This window comes from Oncorhynchus nerka, linkage group LG11 (genome assembly GCF_034236695.1).
Source record: "Oncorhynchus nerka isolate Pitt River linkage group LG11, Oner_Uvic_2.0, whole genome shotgun sequence".
In the NCBI taxonomy this organism is placed as follows: domain Eukaryota; kingdom Metazoa; phylum Chordata; class Actinopteri; order Salmoniformes; family Salmonidae; genus Oncorhynchus; species Oncorhynchus nerka.
In genome coordinates this window covers 50,415,416-50,438,108 of record NC_088406.1, presented here as the reverse complement: position 1 = coordinate 50,438,108, position 22,693 = coordinate 50,415,416, and the positions used below count along the sequence as shown (strand labels likewise).

At 46.7% G+C, this 22,693-nt stretch overlaps 1 protein-coding gene across 1 annotated transcript in view; it reads left to right on the top strand.

The window, feature by feature from the left end:
• Positions 1–22,687, top strand: part of LOC115137076 (neuronal PAS domain-containing protein 1-like) — a 23,398-nt gene extending 711 nt beyond the window's left edge. The window contains exons 2-11 of the mRNA XM_029673109.2: positions 768–1,006; positions 13,236–13,303; positions 14,746–14,835; positions 17,547–17,721; positions 17,834–17,946; positions 18,544–18,740; positions 18,959–19,065; positions 19,294–19,441; positions 20,320–20,432; positions 20,762–22,687. Coding sequence (XP_029528969.1) covers positions 768–1,006; positions 13,236–13,303; positions 14,746–14,835; positions 17,547–17,721; positions 17,834–17,946; positions 18,544–18,740; positions 18,959–19,065; positions 19,294–19,441; positions 20,320–20,432; positions 20,762–21,753 — 2,242 coding nt within the window. The 3' untranslated portion in view covers positions 21,754–22,687. The remainder of the gene's footprint in view (positions 1–767; positions 1,007–13,235; positions 13,304–14,745; positions 14,836–17,546; positions 17,722–17,833; positions 17,947–18,543; positions 18,741–18,958; positions 19,066–19,293; positions 19,442–20,319; positions 20,433–20,761) is intronic.
• The last annotated feature ends 6 nt before the right edge of the window (positions 22,688–22,693 follow it).

Here is a 22,693-nt window from a genome sequence, read left to right as displayed (position 1 = left end):
CTCTCTCTATTGCCCTCTCTCTCACACACACACACACACACACACACACACCCTCCCTCCCGTGGCAGGCAGTCTGCAGGCCCGGAATGAGAATCGATGTCACAGACACGGGGGAGAAATGCTGTTTCTTTATTCTACCACAGACACAAACTGTGGAGTCGCCGTGACAACATAATTCTACCACTCAGGCCCCATTGAGGGGAGTCGATACCCAATCAGAGAGACAGGCTACCTGGGCCCTGGGCCCCCACTGCCACACGGCCCCTCCCCCTCCAATTGATCCCTCAATCACCGCTGCAGCCCAGCATCCGCCAGCCAGTCGCATGGCTGTGTGTGAGGCAGAGAAAGAGCGAGAGAGTGTGGATGCTAGTGTGTGTGTGTGTGTGTGTGTGCGTGTGTGTGCGCGTGTGTGTGTGTGTGTTGGAAGCAGAGGCTCTAGCTGTGCTGTGTAATAGTCATGTGTATACCAGTGTGACAGGGGAATAGACCCTGGTAGATAGAGCACTTTCTGTCTGTAATTACACAGACAGACAATCTGCTGGAGACGGTTGGAATTGAGATTGGTTCACTGACATCGTGGGTGTCATTATATACCTTTTAAATGACTATTCTCGGGTCAGCGTCAGCGTACACGACCAAGCCCACTGGTGGTCGTTCTGCGGTCAGTTAGGATTCCTTATCAGTGCAGTTTTGGCATGAACCACACACCCTTTTCACCCACAGTTCCCCTATACCTTCTGTTTCCTGTCATTCCTCTCCTCCTCCAGTTTGCAGAACCTGCGGAAGGAGAAGTCTCGTAATGCCGCTCGTTCCCGTCGCGGCAAGGAGAACTTTGAGTTCTTTGAGCTGGCCAAGATGCTCCCTCTCCCCGGGGCTATCACCAGCCAGCTGGACAAGGCCTCGGTCATTCGCCTCACCATCAGCTACTTGCACATGTGCACCTTCGCCAGCCAGGGAGACCCGCCCTGGTGCCCCCTGCTGGAGGGAGAGAACCACTGCAGCAAAGGTGAGCTCTCACCCTTACCTTACCTTACCCAATGATCTTAGCCTGGAATAACTGGGAAAAGTCAGTCACCGACGCTGCAAACAAAAGCAGTTTGAAAATGCTACTGTAGGTGTATCAGCATTGTAACAGCACTATAATATTCTATGTAGTTCCTCACCCAATGCACCGCACCGACACACATCTCCCTATACCTGATTGACCTTCCCCCTCATCACAGAGAGAGAGAGAGAACTAAAGAGAGGTAGAGAGACAGACAAAGAGACAGAGAGAGGGGGTGAGAGAGACAGACAGAGAGAGGGTGAGAGTGGGAGACAGAGAGAGAACTAAAGAGAGGTAGAGAGACAGACAGACAACGAGACAGAGAGAGTGGGTGAGAGAGACAGACAGAGAGAGGATGAGAGTGGGAGACAGAGAGAGAACTAAATAGAGGTAGAGAGACAGACAGACAAAGAGACAGAGAGGGGGGGTGAGGGAGACAGACAGAACGAGAAGCAGACAGAGAGACACAAAGACAGAGAGATGATACACAAAGGAAGGAGGAGCCTATTGGTGCTTTCGGTAATTACAGGAATTAGCTATATAATGAGGAGAGTGTGATTATAAAGGTTGTCTAATTGCTACTGTTACTGAGGGGAAACAACTCGGCTACAATTCGGTGTGTGCGCGTGTGTGTGCGTGCGTGCGTGTTTTATAAGAGCACCTGTGAGGAGTGTGTGCGTGCGTGTGTGTCCGTGTGTGTGTGTGTGCGTGTTTTATAAGAGCACCTGTGAGGAGTGTGTGCGTGTGTGTGTGTGTGTGTGTTACAGAAGTGTTTGTCTGAGTGTGTGCGTAATCATTTTTTCTGCACCCGTGTGTGTGTCCCTGTTACTCTCAGCAAGTCCTCCTGAAATGGGACGAAACCCATGATAGCTCTTTGATACCATATGAGATGTGAAGACATGGATAGTATGTACCTAGCAAACAATGGAGGTCCAGTTCTCATATGCCCATGCACTCGCTTATTTGACAAGAAAGTCTTCGAAGGACTCATAGGCTTTACTGTATGCGATTTTATTGCCATTGTTCGGTGAATATGTTTCTCGAGGAGCCCGGCCTTGGAAGAGGCCTGGTGAAAGCAAGACACGGACATCTCATTGAAAAGCACATCTATCTATTCAATGCTTCGATCAATCTTCAATTGGCGCTCATGCACCTGTGGAAACGCGTTCAATCCGCTAGCAGATGTTCTAACAAAGCCTTACAAATGCATCTATGGCAGTCTGGAGCCGCCCCCCTCACACATCTCAATGCGTACACTGCTGTATGTAATGCAGTACATCTAACCATTGATCTATTTTTAATGTCTTAAATCTATACTGAAGTTCCCTCTGAGGGGAAAAAAAAAGAAGTAATTCTCCTCTATACATCAGCCTTCAGCAAACGGGAGAGTATGACGCACGCACATAGGTTAATGTTGAGCGTGATGCTGGACTGGAGTCTACCTGTACCCCGAGACCAGAGCGGTTTCCGGATCCAGAATTCTAAATAATGACACAGGTCGGATCTGATACGATTGCCTCGGGTAGTTGTAACTGTAGGATGAGAAAGCTCATGCACTGCAGCCTCAATTAGCATCGCGAGCTAACACTAGCGAGCTTACTCAGCTCGTCCCGGTTTGATGCAGCCAAGATAAGTACTATGTGATGATATTTGAGGATAAATAATCTATGGCAGCTATTAGTCTACTATAGCGCGAGGCGGCTTGGTTGGTCGCTGCCCTTTCGAAAAAAAACGATTGCAGTCAGAGTGCGCTATGACTGCATCATACTGCAGTACAACCGCAGGTCGAGTGCAGTATATCTGCAGTATTGCTGCAAATACTGCGTCCAAGTGACACATTTTTTTTTACTGCAGTAATTTTGCAGTGTTACTGTTTGCTGATGATCTGGTGCTTCTGTCCCCAATCAAGGAGGGCCTACATCAGCACCTAGATACATCAGCACCTACATCTGCACAGATTCTGTCAGACATGGGCCCTGGCAGTAAATCTCAGTAAGGCAAAAATAATGGTGTTCCAAAAAAGGTCCAGTTCCCAGGACCACGAATACAAATTCCATCTAGACACCGTTACCCTAGAGCACACAAAAAACGATACATACCTTGGCCTAAACATCAGCGCCACAGGTGATTTCCACAAAGCTGTGAATGATCTGAGAGACTTGGCGAGAAGGGCCTTCTATGCCATCAACAGGAACATGAAATGAAACTTACCTATTAGGATCTGGCTAAAAAATACTTGAATCAGTTATAGAACCCATTGGCCTTTATGGTTGTGAGGTCTAGAATTCACAAAATGTGACGAACACCAAATTGATACTCTGCATGCAGAATGCTGCAAGAATATCCTACATGTACAGCGTAAAACACCAAATAATGCGTGCAGAGTAGTTAGGCCGATACCTGCTAATTATCAGAATCCAGAAAAGAGCCGTTAAATTCCACAACCACCTAAAAGGAAACGATTCCCAAACCTTCCACAACAAAGCCATCACCTACAGAGAGATGAACTTGGAGAAGAGTCCCCTAAGCAAGCTGGTCCTGGGGCTCTGTTCACAAACACAAACACACCCCACAGAGCCCCAGGACAGCAACACAATTAGACCCAACCAAACCATGAGAAAACAAAAAGAGAATAACTTGACACATTGGAAAGAATTTACAAAAAAACTGAGCAAACAAGAATGCTATTTGGTTCTAAACAGAGAGTACACAGTGGCAGAATACCTGACCACGGTGACTGACCCAAACTTAAGGAAAGCTTTGACTATGTACAGACTCAGTGAGTATAGCCTTGCTTTTGAGAAAGGCCATCGTAGGCAGACCTGGCTCTCAAGAGAAGATGGGCTATGTGCACACTGCCCACAAAACGAGATGGAAACTGAGCTGCACTTCCTAACCTCCTACCAAATGTATGACCATATTAGAGACACATATTTCCCTCAGATTACACAGATTCACAAAGAAATCGAAAGATAAAAAAAAAACAATTTTGATAAACTCCCATATCTACTGGGTGAAATAGCACAGTGTGCCATCGCAACAGCAAGATTTGTGGCCTGTTGCCACAAGAAAAGGGCAACCATTGAAGAACAAACACCAATGAAAATACAACCCACATTTATGTATATGTGTTTTCCCTGTAATGTCTCTAATTATTTTGGAACTTTTGTGAGTGTAATGTTCACTGTTAATTTGAATTGTTCATTTCACCTTTGTTTATTATCTAGTTCACTTGCTTCGGTAATGTTAGCAAATGTTTTCCATGCCAATAAAGCCGTTAAATTGGAGAGGGGAGGGGGAGAAAGGTGGTGGAAGAGGAAAAGAAGTAGAGGTAGAAAGAGAAAGGACCAGTGAAGTCAAATGTTTTTTTTTTCTCACAAATTGTGTCTGTGGTGTAGGTTGGGCCAACAGTTGAGTGCGATAGTCCTGAACCTTTCATTTAATGTATTATTCAAGACTACTGTATATGCACAGGTGATTTGAGCTTTTGAGAGAATCTCTCTTTCAGATATGACTTCCACCCTGTAGAAATGCGAAATATGAACCTGTCTATCTTCAGGAACATCTCAGTAGTTAGCAGTTTTACAATGTTGTAGAGATGTTCTTCTCATGACTACACTGACAGACAACACAAAACTCTCTCTCTCTCTCTCTCTCTCACTCTCTGTCTAGCTGTCTCTTGATTTTTAGTCTGCCTCTCTTTTCTATCTCTCTGTCATCTCTCTCGCTCTTTCCCCTCTCTGTCTTACCATCTCCTGATCACCTCTCCTCTGCCTCTCTCCTTCACTTTCACAATGTCTGCCTCTCCCCTAATTCCCAGCGTTTAAAGTGGCAATGGCTTTTAAGGGAAGTTAATTGCACTCAAATTATGGTCGACCGCAGAAGGAGCGACAGAGAGAGAGACACAGGGAGCGAGGGAGGGAGCGAGCGAGGGATTGCAGAGTGAGAGGATAATTGCGGTGGAGAAGGACGTTGCGATTATGGCCGCTTTTTCTCTCCCGTCTGTCGTCTCAAACTCTGTCTGTTCCGACAGGGGTAACAGACACGCACACTCTTGGATAACCATCAGAATTGGAGCTCAGTAAACAAGTTGCTATGTGATGAGTTACACATATGAAAAGATTACTAGCATAAGTAAACTTGAGTAAAAAAGAGAAAAAGAAAGATCAAACAAGTCAGGTCCAAAATTATTGGCACCCTTGATAAAGATGAGCAAAAACAAGACTGTATCAAATAAATAATACAGTAAGCTATAGTGTATGCTGAAAAAAAATGGAAAACGAATATTTTAAACAATTGCTCAGAGAAAGACAAATCTTTTTTTCTCTCAAAAATATAGGGGTAAAAATGATTGCCATGCCTGTTTTCAAAAACTTTCACTGAGACATTTTCTGAAATGTTTTACGAGATTGGAGGACACATTTGGGAGGGCTCTTAGACAATTCCACTGGTGTGCGTGGCCAAAGAGCTCTATTTTCATGTCACCCAACAAATGTAAATGCCTGGAACGGCATTGGCACTTGAATTTGAACCGATGCTATGGTAAAATTCCATGAAAATTACAGTCCTTTGGCAATGCACAGCAGTGGAATTGTCTAAGATCCCTCCCAAATGTGTACCTCAAACCTACTGTAAAATATGGTGGTGTATCTTTGATGTTATGGGGTTATTTTGCTTCCACTAGTCCTGGCACCCATGTTAAGGTTACAATGGTATGATGAACTTCACCTAGAACTAGGACATTTTAGCCAAAAACCTGGTTGCCTCTTTTAGAAACATGGCCACTAGTGGATATTCCAGCAAAGCCAATAACCCCAAACACACATCAACATCCACAAAGAAATGGTTCATTGGCTACAAAATCAACAATGTGCAATGGCCATCTCAGTCTCCGGCCTTGAACCGCATTGAAAATCTGTGGTTTGAATTGAAGAGGGCCGTCCATAAGACCAGGTGAGGAATATCAACTGGAAAGATTCTGTATGGAGGAAGGTTCTAAGATCTCTAATAATACAGTGCCTTCAGAAAGTATTCAGACCTCTTGACTTATTTCAAATGTTGTGTTACTGCCTGAATTCAAAATGGATTAAGTAGATGTTTTGTCTCACCCATCGACACACAATACCACATACCCACCATACCTTTCTTCGCTATGCAATCTGGTTTCAGAGCTGGTCATGGGTGCACCTCAGCCATGCTCAAGGTTCTAAGCGATATCTTAACCGCCATCGATAAGAAACAATACTGTGCAGCTGTATTCATTGACCAGGCCAAGGCCTTTGACTCTGTCAATCACCACATCCTCATCGGCAGACTCGATAGCCTTGGTTTCTCAAATGACTGCCTCGCCTGGTTCACCAACAACTTCTCTGATAGAGTTCAGTGTGTCAAATCGGAGGGCCTGTTGTCCGGACCTCTGGCAGTCTCTATGGGGGTGCCACAGGGTTCAATTCTTGGACCGACTCTCTTCTCTGTATACATCAATGATGTCGCTCTTGCTGCTGGTGAGTCTCTGATCCACCTCTACGCAGATGACACCATTCTGTATACTTCTGGCCCTTCTTTGGACACTGTGTTAACAACCCTCCAGATGAGCTTCAATGCCATACAACTCTCCTTCCGTGGCCTCCAATTGCTCTTAAATACAAGAAAAACTAAATGCATGCTCTTCAACCGATCGCTGCCTGCGCCTGCACGCCCGTCCAACATCACTACTCTGGACGGTTCTGACTTAGAATATGTGGACAACTACAAATACTTAGGTGTCTGGTTAGACTGTAAACTCTCCTTCCAGACTCACATTACATCTCCAATCCAAATGTAAATCTAGAATCGGCTTCCTATTTTGCAACAAAGCATCCTTCACTCATGCTGCCAAACATACCCTCGTAAAACTGACCGTCCTACCAATCCTCGACTTCGGCGATTTACAAAATAGCCTCCAATACCCTACTCAATAAATTGGATGCAGTCTATCACAGTGCCATCCGTTTAGTCACCAAAGCCCCATATACTACCCAGCACTGCGGCCTGTACGCTCTCGTTGGCTGGCCCTCGCTTCATACTCTACGCCAAACCCACTAGCTCCAGGTCATCTACAAGACCCTGCTAGGTAAAGTCCCCCCTTATCTCAGCTCGCTGGTCACCATAGCAGCACCCACCTGTAGCACGGGCTCCAGCAGGTATATCTCTCTAGTCACCCCCAAAACCAATTCTTCCTTTGGCCGCCTCTCCTTCCAGTTCTCTGCTGCCAATGACTGGAACGAACTACAAAAATCTCTGAAACTGGAAACACTTATCTCCCTCACTAGCTTTAAGCACCAGCTGTCAGAGCAGCTCACAGATTACTGCACCTGTACATAGCCCATCTATAATTTAGCCCAAACAACTACCTCTCCCCCTACTGTATTCATTTATTTATTTGTTTGCTCCTTGCACCCCATTATTTCTATCTCTACTTTGCACATTCTTCCACTGCAAATCTACCATTCCAGTGTTTTACTTGCTATATTGTATTTACTTTGCCACCATGGCCTTTTTTGCCTTCACCTCCCTTATCTCACCTCATTTGGTCACATTGTATATATACTTATTTTTCTACTGTATTATTGACTGTATGTTTGTTTTACTCCATGTGTAACTCTGTGTCGTTGTATGTGTCGAACTGCTTTGCTTTATCTTGGCCAGGTCGCAATTGTAAATGAGAAGTTGTTCTCAACTTGCCTACCTGGTTAAATAAAGGTGAAATAAATCAAATAAATATAAAATTACAAAGTGGAAACATGGTTTTGGAATCTTTAGCAAAATGGTTGAAAACGAAATACATAAATCTCTCATTTATGTACGGTGCATTTGGAAAATATTCAGACCCCTTGACTTTTCCACATTTTGTTATGTTACAACCTTATTCTAAAATGGATAAAAAGTTTTTTCCCCTCATCAATCTACACACAATACCCCATGATGACAAAGCAAAAACTGTTTTTTAGAAATGTATTAAAAATAACAAATGGAAATACAGTATCACAGTATTCAGACTCTTTACACAGTACTTTGTTGAAGCACATTTGGCAGCGATTACAGCCACGAGTCTTCTTGGGTATGACGCTACAAGCTTGGCCCACCTGTATTTGTGGAGTTTCCTCCCATTCTTCTCTGCAGATCCTCTCAAGCTCTGTCAGGTTGAATGGGGAGCGTCGCTGCAGAGCTATTTTCATATGTTCGATTGAGTTGAAGTCTGGGCTCTTGGCTGGGCCACTCAAGGACATTCAAAGACTTGTCCCGAAAGCCACTCCTGCGTTGTCTTGGCTGTGTGCTTAGAGTCATCGTCCTGTTGGAAGGTGAACCTTCGCACCCAGTCTGAGGTCCTGAGTGTTCTGGAGCAGGTTTTCATCAAGGATCTCTTTGTACTTTGCTCCATTCATCTTTTCCTTGATCCTGACTAGTCTCCCAGACGTGACGCTTGGCATTCAGGCCAAAGAGTTCAATCTTGGTTTTATCAGACCAGAGAATCTTGTTTCTTATGGTCTGTCCTTTAGGTGCCTCTTTGGTAAACTCCAAGCGAGCTGTCATGTGCCTTTTACTGAGGAGTGGCTTCTGTCTGGCCACTCTACCATAAAAGCCTGATTGCTGGAGTGCTGCAGAATTTTTGTCCTTCTGGAAGTTTCTCCCATCCCCGCAGAGGAACTCCGGAGCTCTGTCAGAGTGACCATCGGGTTCTTGGTCACCTCCCTGACCAACACCATTCTCCCCCGATTGCTCAGTTTGCTCAGACCGGGCGGCCAGCTCTAGGAAGAGTCTTGGTGGTTCCAAACTTTTCCATCTAAGAATGATGAAAGCCACTGTGTTCTTGGGGACCTGCAATGCTGCAGAAATGTTTTGGTACTCTTCTCCAGATCTGTGCCTCGACACAATCATGTCTCAGAGCTCTACGGACAATTCATTCAACCTCATGGCTTGGTTTTTGCTCTGACATGCACTGTCAACTGTGGGACCTTATATAGACAGGTGTGTGCCTTTCCAAATCATGTCCAATCAATTGAATTTACCACAGGTGGACTCCAATCAAGTTGTAGAAACATCTCAAGGATGATCAATGGAAACAGGATGCACCTGAGCTCAATTTTGAATTTCATAGCAAAGGGTCTGAATACTTATGTAAATAAGGTATTTCAGTTTTTTTAATGTATACATTTGCAAACATTTCTAAAAACCTGTTTTCGCTTTGTCATTATGGGGTATTGTGTGTAGATTGATAAAGAAAATGTAATCGATTTTAGAATAAGGCTGTATAGTAAAAAAAAAGTGTAAAAAGTCAAGGGGTCTGAATACTTTCTGAATGTACTGTAAGTATTCACACCCCTGAGTCAATGCATGTTAGAATCACCTTTGTCAGTGATTACAGCGGTGACTCTTTCTGGTTAAGTCTTTAAGAGCTTTAGACACCTGGATTGGACAATATTTGCACATCAATCTTTTCAAATTTCTTCAAGTTGGTTGTTGATCATTACTAGACAGCCATTTTCAAGTCTTGCCATAGACCTTCAAGCCGATTTAAGCTGTAACTAGGCCACTCAGGAACATTTCATGACGTCTTGGTAAGCAACTCCAGTGTACAGTATATTTGGCCTCGTGTTTTGGGTTATTGTCTTGCTGAAAGGTGAATATGTCTCCCATTGTCTGTTGTAAAGCAGACAATGGGGTTTTCCTCTAGGATTTTGCCTGTGCTTAGCTCTATTCTGTTAATTTTTATCCTAAAAAACTCCCTATGGGTATGCCAATGACCAGCATACCCATAACATGATGCAGCCACCACCATGCTTGAAAATATGAAGAGTGGTACTCAGTGATGTATTGTGTTGGATTTGCCCCAAACATAATGCTTTGTATTCAAGACATAACGTTAATTTCTCTGCCACAATTGTGGCAGTTTTACTTTAGTGCCTTATTGCAAACAAGATGCATGTTTAGGAATATTTATATTCTGTACAGGCTTCCTTTTTTTACTATGCCAATTAGGTTAGTAATTGTGGAGTAAATACAATGTGGTTGATCCATCCTCAGTGTTCTCCTATCACAGCCATTAAACTCTGTAACTGTTTTAAATTCACCATTGGCCTCAAGGTGAAATCCCCGAGCGGTTTCTTTCCTCTCCTGCAACTTAGGAAGGACACCTGTATCCTTTGTATGCAACTTATTATGTGACTTTTCAAGCACATTTTTACTACTTTAGGCTTGCCAATCCAAAGGCGTTGAAAACTGAATGACTCAGGACATTTCGGCGTTTCATTTTTCATATATATATATTTTTAAATGTCTAAAAACATAATTCTACTTTGACATAATGGGTTATTGTGTGTGACACAAAATCTCTTTTTAATCCATTTTGAATTCAGGCTGAAAAACAAAAAATTGTGGAAAAAGTCAAGGGGTGTGAATACTTTCTGAAGGCACTATTTAATGAGGCAAGTCAGTTGAGAACAAATTCTTATTTACAATGACGGCCTACTGGTGAACAGTGGGTTAACTGCTTTGTTCAGGGGCAGAACAACAGACTTTCACCTTGTCAGCTCGGGGATTCGAACCAGCAACCTTTCTGTTACTTGCCCAACGCTCTAACCACTAAGCTGCTATATGTTATCCAAGCTCATACTTTGTTCGTTATCCTCGCATGGTGAGGTGTTGAACGGTATTAGAAAACAGGTTGCCACTCATGTAGACCCATATGTTTTTGAGAAAAATCTAAATATGACTTCAAACTAAACTATTTATCTGAGCAATTGTAATGGTATAAAATACTATAATAGTCAACAAATGTTTTGCATACATACAATATAGCTCAGTATTTTGTATTTTTTGTTTACTAGTTTTTTTGCTTATCTTTTTCAAGGGTGTCAATCATTTTGGACCTGACTGTATTTGGTCCCCGTGGTAACTTCATAACTTGTTTAAAAGGTCGACAGCTAGGGGGTGGGAAATTACAAATTCAAAAAAAGAGAGAGGTGGGGATGAATGAGTGAACTTGGACTAAATTATGTATCGAACAGACGCATAAAAATCAAGCAATCAAATTTCTCTCTTCTATCAGTGCAGAACATCAGGAAGACCCCAACATTGACCTGCGACATTGACCTGCGAGTCACACTGTAATTAACGTGGACGCTTCATCCCATTCCTCAAATGAAATTAAACCACGGAGAGCAAATCTAGCCAAGCTAACGAAAAGTCAATGTGATAGAAAGTACCCCAAGAGCTCTCCTATCACACACACACACACAACCTGTTGAGGCTGTTTTGGTTTCATGGCCACCCAATTGTGTGACCCCAGGCATGGCAGGCAGGCGGGTGGAGTGACTGTAGTAAATGGATCTGTGTGTAGACTCATCCGTCAGCCCCACTGGCCTCATGTCACACCCACCATTTCCTCAGGCCCCCTGACAGTATTCACCGCCACTGATCACCAGCAGCATCTCCAGGGACCCACGGGGGGGTGCGATGCTGTGTGTTATGATGATGGGGGTTGGTACCAGACCCCCAGTGGGCCAGCCCTCTCCCCGTAGCCCCACTAGGGTCCAGGCAGGCAGGCAGGCAGGCAGAGCGACAGGGTCCCCTCCCCCTCTGGGTTAGCTTCTGAGTTGTGGCTGTAAGGTCCCCAGCCCCAGACCCCCTTTCAACCTGAATGGACCAGCCTCATTGATATTCCTACGCTTTCACACAAGGGGACCCCAATCTCACAATGGCACTGTGGCTTTGTCCGGCAACTGTGTATTTATGAGAGTGTGTGTGTGTGTGTGTGTGTGGGGGGATTTGTATGTGTGTACAAGTCTACTGGAATGCCTTCTGTTCTGTTGGCTGACCGATGGCAGGGACACGACAAAGAGACGGATGGGGGATGGATGTGTGCCCCCCACCCCCCCACCTCTGTGTTCAGTTGTAACCCAGAACAGCACTTTAATTTTGCTGTCATAACGTGTATTGATTTCCCAAAGCCTTGCAACGACACATGGACGTCTGGTGATCCCTACACACACTCACGCACTCGCACGCATGCACACACACATTAACACACACACTGCCGCTGCCTGCTCAGAGCACAGTGTTCAAAAACAAACCTGGTAGAGCCACATATGCGCGCACACACGCACACACACACACACTCTCTTTATGAAATAAAACTGTAAAAACTTGATTTGTGGATTCTTCCCCCATCTCTCTCCTCTCTATCTCTCTCTCGCTCTCCCTCTCTTACACAGTGACACACACACACACACACATAATCTCCATCCATCTTTCTCCCTCTCTGTCGCTGTCTATCTCGGTTTCTCTCTCCGTCTCGTTTTGTTCTATTTCTCTCTTCCTGTCAGTTGTAATTACCTCTGTAAACAGCTCTACTTTGATGGCAATGCTTCTGTGATAGCTTGTGTTTGGGGTGCATAAGGAGTGGTGAGGCTGTGTGGAGCGTGCGTGTGTCTGAGTGTGTGCAAGGATTGCCTGTGTGTGTGCACATGTGCTCCCGTGTGTTAAAAACACAGCCATTTCCCAAGGACGAGCTAAATCAACTACACTACTATTCCAAAAAAAGATTGAAAGTATAACTTCAAGTTGCAGGCTAACAATGAAGCGTCTGTTAAAAGTAATGAGCTGCCTCCTGTCTCTGATCTGTGTTGATCTGTTGGGTGTTGATCTGTTGTGTGTCGATCTGTTGGGTGTTGATCTGTTGGGTGTTGATCTGTTGGGTGTTGATCTGTTGTGTGTTGATCTGTTGTGTGTTGATCTGTTGGGTGTTGATCTGTTGGGTGTTGATCTGTTGTGTGTCGATCTGTTGGGTGTTGATCTGTTGGGTGTCGATCTGTTGGGTGTCGATCTGTTGGGTGTCGATCTGTTGTGTGTCGATCTGTTGTGTGTCGATCTGTTGTGTGTCGATCTGTTGTGTGTCGATCTGTTGGGTGTCGATCTGTTGGGTGTTGATCAGTTGGGTGTTGATCTGTTGTGTGTCGATCTGTTGGGTGTCGATCTGTTGGGTGTTGATCAGTTGGGTGTTGATCTGTTGTGTGTTGATCTGTTGGGTGTTGATCTGTTGGGTGTTGATCTGTTGGGTGTCGATCTGTTGGGTGTCGATCTGTTGTGTGTCGATCTGTTGTGTCGATCTGTTGGGTGTTGATCTGTTGGGTGTTGATCTGTGTCCCTGCAGTGCGACGCTCCTCCCTCTCTCTGGCTACTGACATGTTTGAACAGCACCTGGGAGCACACCTGTTACAGGTAAACATCACACACACACGGACGCAGACACACACACACACACACACAGGCTCCTCTTAAAATCACAGTGTTTCTTCTCAAGTGGATTTATTATATTAACCTTTATTCCCGTGTCGTTGAGAACAAACAGTAGTTGAGAATAGTACACGTTTAGCCAGGTTATTCAAGGTTATTCATTCTCTGAACATTTGTTTGTTGCCATGTTTAATCTATTTCAATGTTTTTCCATCAATAATCAAATATTCAACCACGCAAATATGATTACTGTTATAACGTGCTGTAATTGTTCATGGGGTAAGGTAGCCATATTTATTCCCGTGACAGTCGGACAGTGGGATGCTGCTTCTCTGTGTCACGTCTCCTCCTGCGTTTACGGACGCGCGTGAACCCCCTCTGACGTCTCCTCGTGATCACCGTCTGCACTCCGGCGAGTCAACACTCGTTTAAAAAAAAAAAATCATGTTTTTTTTTTAAACAGCCGACGCTGCCCCGCGGTAGAACTATCAATGACCTTCAAACACCAATAAATATCTGTGGAGTACAGAAACGAGAAAGAGGGCGATAAAGTGAGGGAGGGAAAGAAGATAGAAGTGAAAGAGGCGGGGTGTATATATAATGTCCTGAATGAGAGAGGTATGCCGAGACAAAAGACTGCTGTCTGCGCCGAAGGTTCTGAGGGGGAACGGCACTGATGGAAATCAAATTAGCGCTTCAGAACACGCTAGGATTCTTTCCTCTTGCCGTACCTCTGTCAGTAATAGCTTGATAATTGCACTTTATTTCTCCGCCATTCAGCCGGGCTCGCCGCGCCCCACCCCCCGGCCACCGCATTTGCATACTGAATGTGTCAGTTGCATAAATTACCGCCACTTTAGCGCCGCCGCCAAAATAGCAATCTTTCATCGGGGAAAAGTGGCCCGAGCTTCCCAACACACCACTACTCAGTTGTGTGGAAGCTTGTTATTACAACAAATATTATTCTGTGAAGGAGTCCTTCCTAATAGGGTGGCTGTATACCTTATCACTTATCATCATAATCACCACGCCCTGTCTCTACCTCCTGTCTCTACCTACCTACCTACCTACCGGTGTCTCTGGTCAGCAGACAGACACAACACAACAGGAAACACCATGGCGTCCTACCGTTATTAACACTGATTGAAACGGCTCCGCTGGTGTCTGCTGGCTCTGTGTTTAATGTGCCTTGTTGACTCTCTGAACAGGCTGGTGGTGTTTACCAGTAGTGCGTTGTGTGTACCTGAGGGGCCAGCCAGACAGGACTGTTGGTGGGGACAGGGGGGAGGTGGGAGAGACTGAGCGGTAAAAGGGCTGGTTGTTGGTGGTTCTCCAGCGGCAGGCAGCAGCTCATTGTAATTTGCTCAATACACACTAATTGCTCTAATTTGTCTGTCTGGCTGTGTGTGTGTGTGTTGCTTCCACAGTCTCTGGACGGCTTTGTGTTTGTGGTAAGCTCAGAGGGACGATTCCTCTACATATCAGAGACTGTTTCCATCTACCTGGGCCTCTCACAGGTAAGGCCTTCACACACACACACACACACACACACACTGACACTCAGTCACTCATACAGGCTACTCCCATCATCTCTCTTTTCATATCAGATGTTGTAATGTGTTTGGGGGTGTTCCCACCTTTGTGTGTGTCTGACTGTTCTCTTGTGCTTGTCTCTCTAGTTCCCCCCCTCTCCCTCTCCCCCCCCTCCAGGTGCTCACCTCTGTTGATTGCCTGTGGCCCCTTGTACTGTGAATGTTAAGACCTGCCATTTCGACCAGATGCATAAATAATAACAGTAATTACTGGCCCAGCAATCAAAGTGTCGCCCCTGCGCACAGGGCCTGTCTAGGGGAGCAAATCGATAGGCATCTTAAAAGCCCCATTGATTGTGGGGAGGAGAAAAAAACACCAAGGGGGATGGGGAGACAGATAGAGATAGTGAGAGAGGAGGAGGAGGCGGAGGGGAGGGGAGTGATAAGATATGTTTGGAAGAAAAAAACATGGAGCATACAGAATGAGAGAGAGAAGGACATTACAGTAGTGGTGGTATTTGAGTGGATTTTAAAAGGGGGAATTTGGGTGTGATTGGGAGTCCGCCCCAGTTGGATTTGGACTGTCCTAGTAGTGGCGTGTGTGTGTGTGTGTGCGTGTGTGTTCGTGCCGGTTTGTTTGCGTCACAGTTCGGTATATCTCCTGTTAACTGTTGGTAAACACAAACTTAAAATCTAATTATGAAATATATCTGAACAGATGTGAGGAGACTACACAGCCAAATGGCAATGGATAGAGAGAAAGAAATAACGCACTGGGGATTTTGGTATGCAAATAGAGCTTAAATGTGCAGTTGAAGTGAAATGCATCATGGGACTGAATAGGTAAACAACAAAGGCCATTCTTATTCATTAAACAGATGGCCTCACTAGTCAAATCTCCTCAAACAGAACTAAACCCACCGGCCTTAAAAAAACGAAATTACAATCGAGATTTACCTTAATTCCAAAACACACACTACCACGTTTTGAAGCTGACAGAGAGAGAGAAGGACTGAAAGACAAAAAGAGAGAGGGACGTAGGTGGGAGAAAGGCCATGCACACTTTAATAGAACAAATCCCTGTCTCTCAGGGAGGAGAGACAGAGCGAGAGAGAAGAAAAACAAGTGAGAAGGGAAATGTAACTGGTGGTTGTTGTTGGAGGACATGGATCTCCCTGTGGACCGCCCTGTCCTGTCCCCCCAGCCTAACCCCTCTGCCCTGGCTTACCCACGGGCCCCCTCTCCAGACAGTGGGGTTTCTTAGACAGGCTTAGCCCAGGTCAGGCACCTTGACCAAGGGCACAGCCCACCGTCCGCTCCCCTGCTACCTGGAGGTGATCATGTCCCTCACCCCGGTTCTCCTGGCCGGGGAGAGGCCAGCTCTGAACCCAGGACCCCAGGTCCTACTACTCAACCCCTTACCTCCTACATGGCAGGATGGAGGATGGGGGAATTGATCCTGGACTGGTTAGTATGCAGCCCCCATCACTCCCCCTCCCGCTCTCCTCTTCCATCCGTCAGCAGCGGGCTGAGAGTGTGTTGTGGACGACTGCCCGGATGCCTCATACATATTAAAGCACCCTGCTATTATTTATATCAGGTCTCCCCCTATCTCACCCCCCCCCCCCCACCTCACACACTATACCTGTGTCTTTCTCTGTCTCCCTCGCTCTCCTTTCACTCTACTCTCTCTCTCTCTTCCTCTATTTTTCAGCTGCCTCTTTTCCCCAATAGTTTTCTCTCTCTCTCCTCCCTGTGACTGTAGACTGACAGGTAAAGTACCACAGATGTCTGTATTACCCCTTACTGAGGGAGGGTTAAAGGACTGTGGGACTTCCTGTCTCTGCCAGGGGATTCGGGTCCGTTTACGTCTCGTTTAGCTCTAGCAACTCATTAACACCGTTAAGTTTTAAAACTTTTATCTCTCCGCCGATCCCTCTTACTTACTCCCCTCCTCTTCCCCTCTGATTATTTTGTTACACTTTAGCGGAGCTAGCCTTCCTTTTTTTCTCTTTGTTCACACTTAATCTGTGCTCCCTCGCTCAGCTCTCTGGCTGTGATGTCCTTGAAGGCCTGCTGGAAATCCCATAAAGCCCACACTAAATGGATCTAATCCTTAATAGATGGGTTTGTCCTACAGACAAGGGTGTGAGGCTGCAGGCAGGCAGCCAAGCAGGGAGCAGGCAGCCAAGCAGGCAGCCAAGCAGGGAGCAGGCAGGCAGACCGGGAGCAAGGCAGGCAGGCCGGGAGCAAGGCAAGCAGGCAGGCGCTTTATCAAATGGAATGGAATCTAACCTGCTCTCATTGTGTTTTTATGGATGCCATGCCAGAGCCTTAAATGCTGTTATTATCACCTTAAATGTTTAGAGTAGGACACTATGACGCAGGAGGATGATGGCTGGGAGGTGTTAGTGGTCTTCATCCCTCTCTGGGAGTGGGCTGGATACGCTCATGCCTATGAATTAATAGGGAATGAATGAACCGATTCAAATAGTCAAATCTGACCTTCAAAAGATGCTGTATCCCTGGTCTCTCTTCGCTTACTTTAATCACCAAATAGATTTGGATCCTTCCGATGTCATGGGTGTATTACTGTAATCTGTGTCTGGCCCCCGACTCAGGGGTGTGTGTGTGACACATGCGTGAGCGGCGGCTCCGCTGCAACCTGCCTCACCGCTACATTTGATTGTGTTTAGGTGGAGTTGATGGGCAGCAGTGTGTTTGACTACATCCACCCAGCGGACCATGTGGAGATGGCTGAGCGTCTGGGCATCAGGCCCCACCTGAGGGCTGAGGCTGGCTGCCACGTGGCCCCCGAGAGCGCTTCCAGCTCTGCCTCCACATCCTCCCTGGCCGGGTCCCCCGAGCCTGGTACGTCTCACGTACACGTCTGTAGGCCTGGACGGATGTGGTCCAAATGTGACTGTTCCTGAGTTAACTCTGCCACCCCCCCCCCCACCCCCCACCCCGTCTCGCTCCATAGCCCCCTCAAGCCCTCTCTCTCCAGGGAACGAACCGCCTGACCGAGGCTTCTTCATCCGTATGAAGTCCACCCTCACCAAGAGAGGCCTCCACGTCAAGTCCTCGGGCTACAAGGTCAGAGTAAGAGACATATATAGAGATATCAAACTCTTCATTCCTAGAAATCATGAAGACTGTGTGTAATATATAGAGATATCAAACTCTCCATTCCTAGAAATCATGAAGACTGTGTGTAATGTATAGAGATATCCAACTCTCCATTCCTAGAAATCATGAAGACTGTGTGTAATGTATAGAGATGTCCAACTCTCCATTCCTAGAAATCATGAAGACTGTGTGTAATGTATAGAGATATCCAACTCTCCATTCCTAGAAATCATGAAGACTGTGTGTAATGTATAGAGATATCCAACTCTCCATTCCTAGAAATCATGAAGACTGTGTGTAATGTATAGGGTAGCAAAATTCCAGCAACTTTCCCCAAATTCCCTGGTTTTCCAGAAATGCTGGTTGGAGGATTCCCAGATTTCCTGTTTATTCCCTCGTCAACCCAGGAATCTTCCAACCAGAATTTCTGGATAATCAGAGAATTTTTGAAAAGTTACAAGAATTTTGCAACTCTAGTAATGTACACCTCACAATTCATTTAGTAGAGACACTGTACATATACAACCATGCAGGTTGTTGTAAACTCTATTCTATTGCTGTCAGGTGATCCATGTGACCGGGCGAATCCGCTGTCGCCCTGCCATGGTGCCAGGCTCCGCCCGCTCGGTGCGTCGGCCAATGGGCTTGGTGGCCCTTGCGCACACGCTCCCTCCCTCCACGCTGAACGAGGTGCGCATGGAAAGCCAAATGTTTGTCTTCCGGGTCAACATGGACCTGCAGGTCACCTACTGCGAGAACAGGTACAACTACAGTGACACACAACGACACAGCAACACAACGACACAGCAACACGACGACACACAGGGACAGATGTCTGCACGGGGGGGCACATATGGTAGTATTGTCAAGATGTATGTGGGTGTATTTGATTCAGTTAAGATGGTATGCGTTTGTTTGCCTGTGTATGTGCATCTGTGTGTTTACATCACGTGGATAATACCATCGTTGTTCCCTGTAGGATCTCAGAGTACATGGACCTGAGCCCGGCAGAGGTGGTGGGACACACCTGCTACCACTTCATCCACGTGGAAGACCTGGATAACATCAGACAGAGCCATGAGGACTGTGAGTCACTGCCCGCCGTGTGTGTGTGTGCCTTTTGAACTGCTAACATTTTTGACTAAGTTCATATTTTGCAATCAGCGCCCTCTGCTGGTAAAGTCCTGTAGTGCTATGCAACCCACTCTTTACTCTGTCTGTCTGTCTGTCTGTCTGTCTGTCTGTCTGTCTGTCTGTCTGTCTGTCTGTCTGTCTGTCTGTCTCTCTGTCTCTCTGTCTCTCTATCCCCCCCAGTGTTGAGGAAGGGTCAGGTGGTGACCGGGTACTACCGTTGGCTCCAGAGGAGAGGGGGTTATCTGTGGGTCCAGTCTTGTGCCACCGTCTCCATCAACCACAAAGCCCCCCACGAACGCAACGTCATCTGGGTCAACTACATCATCAGGTCAGCCCCGTTGCCACGGTAGCAGGTCGAACATGGTGCACAACACATTACGCTCCTAGACAAGGCATCCTACTCCTTCAGTCTACTGTCATTTTTATATACTAAACTGTAATGACCGTATATACATTTGATTACAGAATGTTAATTTACAACACCGGTATGATACAAGTATTCGCACATGGATTCAAGGAAATTCTATATTTTCCTTTGTCTCTGTCTCTGTCTCAGGACCCACAACCCCCCAGCTCCTAAACACACATACACACTCCAAGACAAACAGACACACATACACACTCCAAGACAAACAGACACATGCACAGAGCAAGAGAGGAGTCGGACAAAAACAAGGGGGAACAGGCTGAATTACAATACTAATTGGAGCAGCGCTTTATAATTACAACAAATGGATGTCAGAATGTTGGGTCTGAATGGTGTTTTAGTTAATTAGTGCTGTAATTACAGGAGCTCATTAACTTCTCCAGCAGCAGCCCCCCTGATCCTGTCTGGGCTCTGTTCTTTACGGGTGGGCTCCTGAGTGGAGCGAGGCTGGCTATGGGAGAGCAGGGGTGTGTGTGTGTGTGTGTGTACAATTGGGGGGTTGTTGGATACAGCATTGTGGGTTGGGGTAGCTGATGAGGGGTATTCATGGAGAAGAGGCTGGTTGTTGTTGATAGATGAGGGTAATGGTTGGAAGGAAGTTGATGGGAGACAAAACAAAATACACAATTTAATCTAAGACCATCTCTGTAAAGTACTCCCTCCATCCATCTTGCTAAATCAGGGGACAAAAACAGTGGTTTGCTGCAACACTAAGAGCTGTAAAAGGGGCCATTGTCTTTTACTTACCGTCTCTCCCTTTCTCTCTCTCTCTCTCTCAGTCGAACAGAGCTCCCAGACACTCCCCTGGATCTGCTGCAGCTCCCAGAGAGTCTGAGGGCGGAGCGTCTGAAAGCCAGCTCCTCCCCTTCGGAACTCACGCCACAAGCCCGGGGTAGGGAACCACACACACACACACACTCACACTCACACTCACACACACTCACACATTTATGGTACACATTGAATCATTCACACAAACATAATTGATGGGATTGTAGGTAGACTAGTGGTTAATAGCAATGGGCCAGTAATCAAAAGTTTGCTCGTTCGAATCCCTGAGATCACTAGGTAAACAACTTGTCGATGTGCCCTTTGAGGAAGGCACTTAACTCTAATTGCTCTGGACAAGAGCGTGTGCTAAATGACTAAAACGTCAAATGTAATGACACATCCACATTTTTCCTCATGAAAAACATATCTAATTCTTTTCCCCGTCTCCAGGTCCACAGCCAATGAAAAGCTCTGTGTGTAAAGGTGACCCTGACTCTAAACTGAGAGAGATCTATAATCCCGGAGTCCAATCAGGGGACAGGAGGAAGCGTCCGCTGCGGTCTGACTCTGAAGGCGCTCCCCCAGAAACGCGGCGTCGCCTGGAAGAGTTCCGCCAGAGAGAGGGGAGTGTGTCCGCCGCCTCAGACCTGGGCAGTGAGAGCGAGGGAGAGGAGAGAGCGTGGGAGCAGGGGGGAGACAGCGCGAGGGTCAAACGAGAGGAGGGGCCTTCGAAACGAGGTGGGGAGACCCCAGTGAGGGGCGGCGGGGTGCACAACGGCCGTGCGGTAATCCAGCACCTGAAGAGTGTAGTGTCCTCGCCTCTCTCTGGTCCCCACAACATCAAGACTGAACATGAGGCACTGGCTGCAGGGGGTCGCTGGACACACACACACACCTCCTCACACACACAACCCCCACCCTCACACACACACACACCTTGCGGCAGCCTGAACGGCGACAGTCCCCCGACCCCTATCCCGGACTCCTCCTCCAGCAGTGAAGCCCCACCCAAAGGTATTTTCACCCCGCCCTCCCCCGCCATGTCTCCTCCCATGTCCGGCTCCTCCCCTCTACCCTGTGAGGAGCGGGGAATGTTGTCTGGAGGCCGAGTGGGCGGGCCTGACTTTGAGCTGTTGCAGAGACTGGCAGCGGGGGGTGCTGCAGGACGGGTGCTGTTCCACCCCCTGACCCTCGGCCCCCAGGGGCCACAGAGCCTGTACGCCCCCAGTACCATCCGCTATGCGCCCCCAGAGCTGCCCACCTCCCACCCCGGTGCTGAGGGGCTGCGCGTCGACCACCACAAGGGCCCCCCAGCCTTCTTCCCCCACCTCCAGAGGCTGGCCGGCCTGCCCTCCTTCAGTGGGTTCTCCGCCTCGGACAATCCCTTCAACCCCTTCTGTATGAACGGACTGAGGGGGGCCGCAGGGTCCGAGGAGGACTGAAAGAGAGGAGGGGCTAGAGAGAGAGACATGGGGGGCAGGACATTGGGACATATGGGGTTGGGAAACTGAAGAAAGGACCATTTGCACTGCTTCCATTGGGGAGTCGACAGGATGGGTGACACTCAAAGTGGACTTTGACACTTGACTTTACCCCACTAGCTGTCCAAGCTTTGTCCCCCTCTCTGCTCTACCACATCCTCTCTCCGCTGCTGTTAAATGACTGTGCAGTGTTCCATGTCTAAAGCCATATTGTACATAGAGACAGGGCCATGACATACCTTCACTACTCCTTCCTCAGTATTATAACAACTGCTCCTGAGCCTGTCAGACTGACTTCTGTGTGACTGAAGGAGAAAGAAAAAAAAGGGGGGGGAAATGGACGACATTTTTTCACTTGTTTGTGTGAAATACTGAATCGTCTCTTAAGCAGAGTTAGAAACTATACTCTGACACAATAGTGGAAATATTGAGGTCTGAGCCGATCTCATGGACGCCCAAAATAATATTCGAACACATCTCGGGTACTCCTTCCTTCCATAAAGGGAACCCCGCTGAAGAGGGTTTGTAACACTGAAAGCACAGAGGAGTGAGAGAGTCCCAGATGACATTCCATTCCACTCTGAGACTGTTCTGTCTGGGGAAGAAAGGTATGGGATGGGGAACGTACAATACCTCTACTGGCTGGTCACTTTGTAATGTTTTCAGTCTTGTAAAAACGGGAAAAATGGTCCTACAGAATGAAGTGGTGTTAAAGACGCTGGGCTGTGCTGTGTATGAGATGAAAGCCATAGTTCTATTATATTGTCATGCTGTTGTCATAGGGTGAAGTGGGAGAGGTGTAAAAACGATTGTCTTGCTAGAGGACATACTTTGGGAAATGCCACAGTTTAATTCAGAAACCCTCAACAAATGTATTAGAAATAAAGGGTTTAGGGAGGGG